At 36.0% G+C, this 12,031-nt stretch overlaps 2 protein-coding genes across 4 annotated transcripts; both read right to left on the reverse strand.

Annotated features, from left to right (window-relative positions):
- Window positions 1–595: 595 nt before the first annotated feature.
- On the reverse strand, window positions 596–6,002 carry LOC131014383 (uncharacterized). Of its 3 annotated transcripts, none has more exons than XR_009098187.1 (10): window positions 5,461–6,002; window positions 4,626–4,895; window positions 3,890–4,016; window positions 3,452–3,513; window positions 3,147–3,377; window positions 2,490–2,611; window positions 2,228–2,366; window positions 1,166–1,367; window positions 1,001–1,079; window positions 596–853 (listed from the first exon to the last, which is right to left on the reverse strand). XR_009098187.1 is itself a non-coding variant. In XM_057942343.1 (9 exons), the coding sequence occupies exons 1-8, from the start codon at window positions 5,761–5,763 to the stop codon at window positions 1,206–1,208; spliced, it is 1,416 nt and encodes a 471-aa protein (XP_057798326.1). In that variant the 5' UTR covers window positions 5,764–5,915; the 3' UTR covers window positions 596–1,079; window positions 1,166–1,205. The 3 variants fall into 3 exon arrangements, 1 of the variants encoding a protein (XP_057798326.1); XR_009098188.1 differs by having other exon boundaries at window positions 596–917; window positions 5,461–5,969; XM_057942343.1 differs by having other exon boundaries at window positions 596–1,079; window positions 5,461–5,915.
- A 903-nt stretch (window positions 6,003–6,905) lies between these two features.
- On the reverse strand, window positions 6,906–11,314 carry LOC131014384 (protein WVD2-like 2). Its single transcript, XM_057942344.1, has 7 exons — window positions 10,887–11,314; window positions 8,729–9,206; window positions 8,235–8,323; window positions 8,021–8,105; window positions 7,861–7,932; window positions 7,606–7,716; window positions 6,906–7,450 (listed from the first exon to the last, which is right to left on the reverse strand). The coding sequence occupies exons 2-7, from the start codon at window positions 9,200–9,202 to the stop codon at window positions 7,136–7,138; spliced, it is 1,146 nt and encodes a 381-aa protein (XP_057798327.1). The 5' UTR covers window positions 9,203–9,206; window positions 10,887–11,314; the 3' UTR covers window positions 6,906–7,135.
- Window positions 11,315–12,031: the final 717 nt, after the last annotated feature.

Consider the following 12,031-nt stretch of genomic DNA (forward strand, 5'->3'; position numbering starts at 1 on the left):
AGGGGCAATTACCCCTTCATTTAATATCTAAATCGAATTATATTTTTTTAATTAAAAATTATATTTCTAAATGAAGCTTTAATTTTTATGAAACTATAAAATTAATATTGTTAATAATCATTGTTTAGATATTAGCCATATTAGCAGTTTTCTTCCACACGCATGATATGATAGGATTAAGAGTACTCCCAACAGAAATCCCAAAATTATGTTCATATATTCCTCCCTAAAGTTTCCCTATTTAATTTTAGGATCTCGATTTTATAAATGCATACACCAGATCTCCTATTTTCTACATAAAAACAATAATTATATGTGGGCCCTACTAATTATAAGCTTAAAATAAATTTAGGGTGTGTGTAAATTTAAGATTGAATTTCGGTAGGTGTGAAAAATTTTATGGGCCCCATCCAATTTAGGGGATCTGTTGGATGCATTTTTTATCTCATTTTCAATTATTTTAGCCTAAATTTAGAGTTAGTGATGCATTTAGGTGATCTGCTAGTGGGTTGTTGCCGGAACATAGAAGAGAGAGGAGTCTTTCATCCTTCCTCACTCTCACTCGTAAAATACAACTGAATACTGTTCACACAAATTATCTCTACTCTCTCCAGGAAAGATTTTATAAGCTCCATATAATGGATTAATCCCATATGTTACCAAGGCATACCTATTTGAACACCTCATGGAAACTAAACTACAAATTAGGATAAAGCTACTGAGCTACGACCATCAGCATTGATAATGGTTTATAAATCACATTACAACATTTCTCTCACACACCATAAGGAAGTGCCTCCACTTCCAACACCGCTTTCTTTCAATCGCCAAAATCAAGCTGCCTTCACAATGTCTGCACAGATTTGTGTAATTACTTTTTTCCGAAATGAATAGCAGTTCGAATATATTTTCTATGCCTGTGTTTTGCAAAAGAACCAGAACGATATTATTGCATCGATACTTCAAGAATGTATAACCACAAGCAAAGAAAAAAGTGCACCTTCTGAAACATGAAAAACACATGTATCCTTAGCAGGGGAGATGGTCCTCTAATGTCACAGTTGCAAACCACTTTATCCCTGTCAGATGTTGGAATTGCAAAATATGATTTGTTTCATTCACTAGATTATTAACTACAAGCATCTATACCAAACAAGGAACTTACTTGAGTATTTCCAAATGATTCTTTGTAGCTAGATGCTTATTTATGTTGTAAGTTGCAAATCATGGGCCTTGTTTATTTGTTTCTCAGAACCCAATCCAGGAAACTGCCCTATATCATGTCCTTTAAGTGGTTGAAATTCATTGCGCAAACCTACGGCAAACTCATCTGGGCTTGTTCCACCACTTTGGCAGTAGTCAGCAATCTGCATGAAAACTAGCTGCAACTGAGTTGGAGCTATATATGAAATATTATTGACAATAAATAAACGTGAAACACCGAAAAAACCAAGTAAGCACCTAAATATTCACACATTTAGGCTGCCTAAATAAACTTCATTTTGCCACATAAGACAATATCCTAGTCATATCTGAATAAAATCGTCTTCATTTAGAAAGAGGCCAGAGGATAATAACCAAAGAGAAGATAGCTTACATTCAGACATTTAGATACCCTGAATAAACTTCATGTTGCCACCTAAGACAAAAGGTCATATCTGAATACATATGTTTAGTCGTCTTCATTTTGAAAGCGCCCAGCACACTATTATACTCCCTCCGTCCCACTCCAATAGGCTCAGTTTCTTTTTTGGGTTGTCCCACTCCAATAGGCTCAGTTTCCTTTTTGGGTAAAAAAGTTGTACTTAATTGGTGTGGACCACACCACTTTACTACCATTTTCCTACTAAAAAGTAAGTTTTCTTAATCTCCGTGCCCAAAAGAAATGAGCCTATTGGAGTGGGACGGAGGGAGTATATAAATTGAAATAAGCAAAGCAAACACATCAAATTATACATTCTCCCGCTTTAGATAATTAGCCATCCCATAAGTGTCAAGTTTAAGTAGTAGTAATGATTTATATATTATATAAATATAAATTAGAAAACCATCTTCACATGGTTATCAAAGCAACATATTTCAAGCTTCAATAACCAAATGAGGACTAAGTAACTGAACAAAAGTCATGATTCAAAGTGAAGAAAAAATTTGTAGGCACTATGCCAAGTACTAAACTATGTATGCAGAAACTCATGAAGAGAAAGAGAGTAAAAGGTAAAAGACTTGCATGATTAGCAAGAGCCATGCCACTTAATGCTGCAGCTTCTAAGCTTGACCCCAATAGCCAATCACCACATATGCCAGCTCTTCCGCGAGGATCAAAGATGCAGGGAATGCCCGGTGAATTTGTGGGAAGTGCTGCCCCCCTGTTAAGTTACAAACAATTGATTCAAGCTACTCCAACTACCAACAATAGAAAGAAACTACTTCTCCAAGCTAAGATTCATGGCTTCAAACGCATACACATCAGTAGATGGATTATCGCGTACCATAATTGCAGTCGACTGTAGAAAGGATTTGGAAGTGAGTTTTTGGGTAGTCCTAAGGCAAGCTGAACACCTTCAAGCATGGCTTTCTTAACCTTTTCTGCTGTACTAGAAGGAATACTTTCCTGATGAGAAAACATATCGTTTAGAAAGTTTATTTAGCTCAATACATCTACACTTATTTTCAGCTCAATATAATGCCTCTCAATAATAAAATTGAGATGATTGGCTTTATAGCTCCGTTAGAGTGCATTTACTATTTGTATGGAGTCAGACTGAGCTTCAATGAAACCTAGAATCAGATCTGCTGAATGAGTTTACAAATATTTACTGCCAGAATCATCAGTGACAACCATAGTGAAGGGGATAGTCAATTGGACAACATCCATATTATGGTTTTGTTCTAAATAAACTCATTATTCAGATACTTCGGAAGGATAGATTCCCCACACAAGTAGTTAGACCAGCCTTCTGTGTCACGGAGCTATAAGAAGCTCGTACATAATGAAGCCTCATAAACCTTTTAACTTGGCCTTTGTTGTGATTTTCGTATTGACTTAAATGATCTGCTATTACACCCTCAATTAGGAAACTTGATGTTAAGAAAAACATATTCATTTTGGTTACAGTCCAACAGGACCCCTGTAGTTATAAGCTAACCTGGGGAACTTTATTCTGCTTTCCGAAAGCGGCTGTGCTCAAAAAGGTCCAACAGTGAGGCCTACTAGTTTGGGAGCCAAAGAGTTTAGTTGTATTGTTTGCCATCCATGAGAGAGAATCGATTCCTTCAACAAAGGCTCCTTCAAGAGGGATTTCTGATGCAGTGGATGGGACAGGAAGAGGGTCCTCAAATGCTGCCATAAGGGCCCATATAGAACTCAAATCAAGTCTCTGTAGACATGGAACGTCAGACAATAGCATCATGAGGAAACTGAAAAAGCCATTTAAGGTCAGTATTAAAGTACCTTCATTTGCCTAGCAATTAGTGGTAACCCAGATGAAGCAAGCAACCGATTTGCACATTTTCCTGGTTTCACATACAGTAAAATAATGCTTTCTTTAGAGAGTTTTCTTCCTTTTTCTTTTTTCTTTTTTTTTTGGGGGGGGGGGGGGGGGGGCTCAGGTTTCATGTGAAATGTACAAACATGAAAAAGAAGTAATAAAGAATAATATACAACTGATCAAGCATTGCACTGGCATTCAGAATCCCAGGGTATATACTATACTAAGAAAAGACAATGACGACCAATTTGATTTTACTGAAGTCCAGCAGAAAACAAAAAAGCCCATACACAGCGAAAAGTGGATCACTCTTCAAAAGTTTGGTTTCCACAAGATCTGAAAATCAAAGTCACAACTGTAATACATGGTCATAAAATAATCAAATAGTCTAAGATACTCACCATTATGTGCAATTACAATTACATCAAAGTGTCCGCAAGGCTTCCCGTTCTCGCTCAAGTACCATTTCCCATTATATGGCTCCAGTTTACTAACCCAGCAAGGACGCACCACATTCACTATCGATGTCTGAGACATACGTTATTTCATAAGGTAAACCAGTTATGAGCAGAAATGAGAAATATTATATTACACAACAGGTCAAACTAAAAGGTTAACAGACCTTCAGTATTTAATACCGAAGGATGACATAGAAAAAGCTCAAAGCAGTGATAATGTTGCTCATTTCTAATCAAATACTGAAGTACAAAATAATATCTAGTGACGGCCTATAGCAGGTACAAAAAGCCATTTAAGTCGTGTTACTACTATTTCAAGCAACTTCTAAGATCTTCTTCAATAGCTGTTCTACGATTTAACAAGTAAGACAGGTAGGTAGTTCTTCAAGAGAATGAGAGATCAGATAATCAAAACCCTGAATGGAAAATCATAAGGATCTTCCTTAACAATTTAAAGCTGGAACAGAACTGTATTCTCAATACAATATTCTAAGTTTCATGATAATAGTTTTTCCAAGTATTTCACGGAAGTGGCCAAAATATAGCATTAATCTAATGAAATAGATTAACATGTAAAAAACGAAAGGATTAGTGTCATTAGTTTAGGGACATGGTACCGACACAGCAGATGTACAGGCAGTCTTATTGGGGGATAATGTAAACCCAGAAGGATCAGCACCTCAGAAAGTATGGATTCAGCAAGAGGGCGCATCCCGTTAACACCAATATATCTTGGAGGTGAAGGAGGAAGTGGACTGAAACGCCCACCGGACTCGAGCTCTCCAATTGGACCATCCCACTGACGAACAAGACCATTCTTAGACCATAGGTCAACCATCTCAACAAAGTTGGGATCACTAGCTGTGAAGAACTGGGCAGCATGGTCAAATGTTAAGTGCTCAGGATCAACAGTTCTGGTTCCCATTCTTCCTCCTAACCCATGAATTCCCTGATGTTGATTGTTGATAAGCAGAATAAGAAACTACATGAACTTTTTGATACATCATGCACAATGTATACATCAAGAAACATATCCTTAAGATTCATATAAGCTACAAAACAAATGATCAACAGGATACAAGGAAAAAGTTTAATCATGAATCATGATGATATATCCTTGCGAAGATTGAACTAAAATAGCATCTTAAACTACCTTACACGTTAAACATATTTTTTTGGCGAATGGAAATCTTCAAACAAGTCCCATGTGCATGAGTGCTGGGACACAAGAACTTAGTGAGAACTTGAGCAGAATTGATACAGGGGGGAGTGAATAGCCACTGTTTCAGCTGTTATTATAATTGCCTCTTTTTTTTGGCTTACACTTAATAATAAGGGTGCGTTCTCTTTGATGGAAAATTGTGGAAAAATATAAAATTTCACCCTTTTTCTACTCTTTACACATGTTCAGTAGGTTGGATAATTTTCCTTAGGCAGCTCCTTTTCACTCCAATTGATAACTACACATTCCATCCCCAAATCCCTAACCCTCAAAATGAAAAGTAGCAACGAACCGTGTCAAAAACAGTGGACTTAATGCCTCTCTTGTCGAGATAGAGAGCACAGAGAAGCCCCGACATACCACCACCAATAATTCCAACAACGGGGTCGGTCGAAATCGGAACCGTGAAGTCCACCTGTTCCTGAGTGAAGCTTTTCTTGAGAACAGAGCGCCTGGAGGCGCCATAAGAAGGTTTCTTTCTTGAGCTGTTCATTTCGTCATTCTTGCAGTAGATTAGGTTTCGTGGCGAGCTGGGTTTTGGAGAGAGAAAAGAGGGGAAAGGAGTGAGAGTGATGGAACGAGACAGTAAGGTCATTGCCTAGCCTGTGGAAGAGGATGATAATCTCAGTGGGTTTTTCTTCTTTTGCGTTAACCAGGCTGGGCTGCTGCATCTCCAGTATCTAAACATGATGGAGATGGAAACTATTAATTCTTTTATTTAAATTTTGAATAATCAAAACGGCATCATTTTCGCGTTTTAATTATTCAAAAGATTAAAATCTAATTCTAAGTTTTTCATGTTGTTCAGTCGATTCTAATGGTTCCATCAATTTCAAATTAATGGATGTCATATAAGTTGGATAGCTTAAACATTGTTGGACCAATATGATTAGTATGAGTCATTTTCGTGGACACGAATATAATTTAGGAGTATAAAAATATAGTTGAGGCACTTAATTTTTTTTTATGAGAGGTTTCGGCTTTTCGCATTCAATTCTGCATGTATATTGTATAATAGTCCTACATGTGTATTGTTATTTTTCTATTTTTATATGGTGTAAAGGTCATGTCTTATATACCTCTTATAATTTTAATTCAAAAATAAAATAAAAATGTAGTTGTCCTTAATCAAACTGGAAAACTATCAAACTAATGGGTGTTGCTTCTACTTCTGATTAAAGTTAGTGTCAAGTGTTAGGCCATCTGCAACCCACAAACTCAAAAATTGAAATGGATTTGTGAATAGTAAAAATGCATATATAATTAAGTTTTTACTATAGCAAAAACGTGAATAGTGATAAATTTTGGTGTTGGATCAAAGCAAAGATTTTACTCCATTTTGATTTTAGGTATGGGTTGGAGTCTTGGAGATGCCCTGAGAGAAAAATAGTGATGAAGTTATGAACACGTGCTTTTGACCTAGCAAAAGGAACCCACCTCTATACAATAAAATTGAAGTTTGAACCATAAAATTGTGTTGAAATTATCGGAACACAATAACTAAAATGTTTACACTGAAGCACGTCAACATTTAGCACATAAGTTAATACAAATACATAAATTCTGTTACACTACATATGGCATATCCGTTCTCTATGGAAATGAAATCAAACCACAAAATTGAGATTCTTAGTGGAAGGCAGAAGTTGCTCCAATCATTTACAGCTAAAGTTCAACTAATCAAAAAGCTCTGTTAATACATTCTGCACACCATGACAACTCAAGCAAGACATAGCCTAAAGCAAAACTACAAGTTGTGTAGATAATATTCTCAAGCAAAATGTGTTGCATGTAAGAGCATAGGACGTTATAAATTACATAAAATATACAACTCAGAATTTAGACATCACCTTTGGCAAGTCACTGCAGGTAACAAAGTTGCCTTGCACAACCATTTTGATCAATCATAAGGAAACTCGAGAGAGTTTTCCAGGCTAAAGGTAAAAACTATAACTACCAATACAAGTTCAAGATTGAACTGCAATATCTGCATTCCCCTGCTCTTTGGCTTGAGAATTTTCCATCGTCTCTTTAGATTGTTTCTGAGGAATCTTGGCTTTGTTAGACCCACTTAACTTCCGCACATTAGTTTGATCCTTACTTTTAGGGGTAATAGGCGACGCCTTCTTTTGAAGAGGAGAAGCTTTGCCTTCTCTGTAGACACCTACACTGTGACGAGATGTTCGTCCACAGGATCCCTTGTCCTCAGGAGTCGATTTGACAGCATCACCACAGCTCTTTCTCCTGCTTAGGTTTGGTGATTTGGCACGGGTGACAGGCAACTGTATATGAACACATTTAGAACAAAATGATAATGAACATGCAGAAACAAAACGATTTACCATGGCATAATAGACAGCTTGAAAAGCATTTTGAATCAGTCATAGATTATATAGAATCAGGCTGCATATACAAACCTCTGTAGGAAAATGTATACCTTTTTTAGCTCGACTTTTGGTGGAGGACCTTCACGATAGAAGCTAGGAACAGGATTTGCTTTGTACATCATGTTCCTCCTAAGCTGCTTTATTGCTGCATGTTCTTCTTCCTACATATTCAGATATAGGTTGAAATATACATTTTGTAATAATCCCGAATAAGAGGGATGAGAGAAGGAATACAGGGGTCACGCGTCATTGGTAATTTGCAAGAGACAGCTACTCATAATCATGATAACCAAGGAAAGCCATACCTTGGTTCTAGCTTCGTAGTCAAGTTTCTCTTTCTCCAAGGCTTTGTGCTTCTCTTCTAACTTAGTGTAAAACTAAGAATGAAAGATCAGGAGAAATTATAAGAAATGTGAAGAATTAGAAAACACTACGGCATTGGACTTCATTCAGCATGAAAACTACCTCTTTGCGCCTCTCTAAACGGTTTACACAATTGAATCTTGGAGCAACTGGAACTGTGACCCTCATCCGTACAGAAGTTGCAGTACTAAAAATGTTAAGGAACTAACGTACAAGCAAGAGGCTAAGGGCACAGATGATGTACTGCTTCTTTTCTTTTCTTTTGGGGGGTGGGGGGCAAAAACAAATAAGGAAAATAAACAAAGCTATAGGATACGAGGAAGCCAAGGACCAATTATCTTCATCATCATTATAATTTTTGCAATGAGGCTGCATCAGCTTCCTTGAAGACAAATGTGCAATTGGCTGAAATAGGAACAGCCATCATCAGCAACAGAGTTGAATCTCCGCTATCAATATTATACTTATGTAGCATATATATAACACCAGCAAGGCAATTCTCATTATTGCTACAGCATATGTATCGTTTCTTGAGAATCTTACGTGGTTAATGTTGTGCGAATTAAAAAAATTACAATAACCATGTGCAACACACATCCAACCATCAATACTTTCTAGAGACTCTAAGCCATATCAAAATAACTAGAATGTCAATCACAATGCAAACAATCTGAAACCACTTGATTTAGTGTAGACATCCTCCATATCAAAATGATTTGGATGGAGTTTCCAAGATACAATGTATGACAAAGTCCAAAGAAAGGACTGGAAAGAGATACTAAATTGATATGATACTTAAGAGAGACTCACCGGTGATTTCTTTGCTGATCCGGGAGAATGTAAATCACGAGACTTGGGCAAAACTTCTATACCAGAATCATTGCTTTCAGACCCATTAGCATGGTTTACAGGTGAGTTTTGTTTATCATCCTCAACACTAGGAGTTAGGGGCTCAAATGGGTCTGCATCAGTTATACCATTAACAGCAGAACCCGATGCAGGTTTTGTTGGTGAGGTTGACTTTTTGTCAGGAGACTTCTGAGCATCGGCCTTAATAATCTTCTCCTCGGGTTGGTGATTGGTGCTTTTCACCCCTAGCACATCTTGTTTCTCATCGTAGTCGTCCGGAAGTCGAGCATTTGTGTTATCATCATTCATCTCATAATCATTTTTTCCAGATTTCTCTGGTACTACTTTTGGAGCAACACGGATGGTGCCATTTGATTTATCATTCACCATGTTTGACTTCTTGTCAATACGAAGACCTACAACATCTCTCCCCATTTGCCTGCATTAGAATAAAGCCAAGGTGTCAACCAAATACTTATTTTTTCTACAAACAATTTTCTGTCACAACGGCTGACAGCCCGAAAATCATTCGAAGAATAAAGAGAAAAATTAACATTTTAGATTTAGAAAGGAATATGCTCGGGAAAATATATTGGACAACCATAGTTGTTTATGAAATTGCTTAACAATGCTGCTAGTCATATTCTTATCTTAATACTCCCTCCGTCTCACAAAAACATGAACTTTTTGTCATTTTGGGTTGTCTCACAAAAACACACTCATTTCCATTTTTGTACACTACTCCACCACAATCTCTTTATTTTTTTATCTCTACTTTTCATAAATTGAGACCCTTTTTCACTTACAATACACTTTTATCAAACATTTCTTAAAACTCGTGTCACTCACAAATGTTCATGTTTTTGAGAGACGGGTGGAGTATCATTTATTTAGGTATATTTTTAAACATCTCATTTAAGATATATTAAAAACGAAAACAAAAGAAAAGGAATGGAAAGACTGCAATAATGGGCTCCATGAAAGTAAGAGTCAATGACAATACTTGCTCATAGTTGAATTACATCAAAACATAATAGCTAACTACACCCCAGTTCAAACTAATGACAGTCAACTCAGATTCTCAAGGCAGCATAGCTTAAGCTGAAAAGCGAGGAAAAACATATAGTTTCAAAGAGAATCGTTTATATAGGAAAAGTGTTTCTAAGCTAGTGATAGCTCTAACAAATGTAGCTAAATTTCAAAACAAAATAAAAGGTATCAAGTTCTTAATTCTTTTCATCAAGACTGACGGTTCTAACTGCTTTTGCTGTCTCCCTTCTACTAGTATTAATTCATTCACTGGAAATATGTTATACATTAAACAGCAAAGAATAATGTTTGGCAGAATCCACCTAATCAATTGGGGCTGAAATAACTGACTATAGCCATTTGAATTTTAAGAATAGCTGTCCAAAGTTCATTTTTAAGACCAAAAATTAAATAAAGTGTACCCTTTTAGCCAAACCCCAAAAGGCTATAACGAGAAAATTGAGATATTACAGAGGAGCCATACGAGATTCTCAGTGAATTACTGAAAATGTGGATAAGAGGATCAAAATAAAATATAATGAAAAGGCATCTGGGAACTGAAAATGAATCACACATCGTAACCTTATCAGCAAAAACAATCAGTTCAAATGCTAAAATTATCGTGAAATTCAAAACGTCGCATTTATCAAACCCTTCCAAAAAAATGAAGGGTATAGCAATCAAGGAATCATCTTTGCACCAAGCCCAGTCTCAACTACCATCAACACGTTATTATTATTCTTTGTTACTATTATTATTAATGGAAGCCTCAACTAGCCAAAAAATAAGTAAAAAAGAAGGCAATTGAATTTGCATATATCAAGTGGTGGAAAGCTAAAACCCCCTAAATCTTAACACAGATTTCACTAACATAATTCAGTGGCAAATAAAACAGAAACACTTACATACCAAGAAAGCAACGCCAGGAATAATAATAAAAAATAAAAAAAGAAGAAGCTCGGCAGTCAGCAGCAGCCAGAAACACCAGATTACTAACAAACAACATGCAGATCGAACCAAACATCACAAGACAAATGGTTCTCAAACAAACAGAGCTAATCTTTGTTTAAAAACAAAAGAGATTTCTCACAAATGGGATTTTCTTTCCGCCTCCTTTCAGTTCCCGATCTGGGCGACAAGATCTTCAAATAAATTGTATAACAAAACACGGCCTTCACCACTACCACAACCTTCGACGACCAAACGTGAGCGCAACTCGCAGCTTTCTCTCTCTAAACTCACTGCTCTATCTCTCTCTCTCTCTCTCTCTCTCTCTAAACCAACGGAGGTTTTCTGCTCTCTCTCTCTCTGTTCTGTTTTTCTAACAGCATATTTCACCTAGCCCTTTTCTTTTTCCCTTTTATCAATGTTTTTTATTTTGATTATTTATTTTTCTTTTTTTCTTTCTTTTTGAGTTGTTGTTTATTTGTTTTTCTAGTCGTCTGGTTTCTCTCGAATCTCGAAACCGCTAATGTCGGGCCGTTGCTGATTTATTTGCCATATTGCTTTGTCTCTTTTACTTTTATATTTTATTTTTGGGAATATTTTCTATTTTGTAAAAGACAAAAGAATCTCGTGGTATTTAATTACTCTATTACCAATAAATGCCTTGATATTTATTGTTTTGTGCTGTGCTGTGCCTTAATAAAATTTTAAAAAGGATAAGCTCTGTCCCTGTTTTATTCTGAAAACAATTCAAATTACAAAATTATGAAGATGGAAATTCTGTAGGAATTACAAATTTCCGCCGGTGGGAAATTCTAGCAATATGTAATTGGAAAGATATTGTATAAATGCTGTCCATAAATATGTCTTATATTTAATATAGAGTGGATTTTTAAAATGGCCACTTTCATATTGTAAAAGTAAAAATTGTCCACTAAGATAAAAATATTAAAAAATGGCCACTGTTACCAAAATACCCTTCACATTAAAAATTAAAAAAATGTCCACTTCATTTTATCCTTTAAACACCACCCCTTTAAAAAATCCCGCATTTCACAACCAGTCGAATTCACAACCAAAATTTGGTTGTGAATTAGACTGAATTCACAACTAGTCGAATTCACAACCAGAATTTAATTCACAACCAGAATTTTTTGGTTGTGAATTCACAACCAGTCAAATTCACAATCAGAATTTAATTCACAATAAGAATTTTTTGGTTGTGAATTCACAACCAGTCAAATTCATAACCAAAATTTAATTCACAATCAGAAGTTTTTGGTTGTGAAT

This window comes from Salvia miltiorrhiza, chromosome 3 (genome assembly GCF_028751815.1).
Source record: "Salvia miltiorrhiza cultivar Shanhuang (shh) chromosome 3, IMPLAD_Smil_shh, whole genome shotgun sequence".
Taxonomy (NCBI): Eukaryota; Viridiplantae; Streptophyta; class Magnoliopsida; order Lamiales; family Lamiaceae; genus Salvia; species Salvia miltiorrhiza.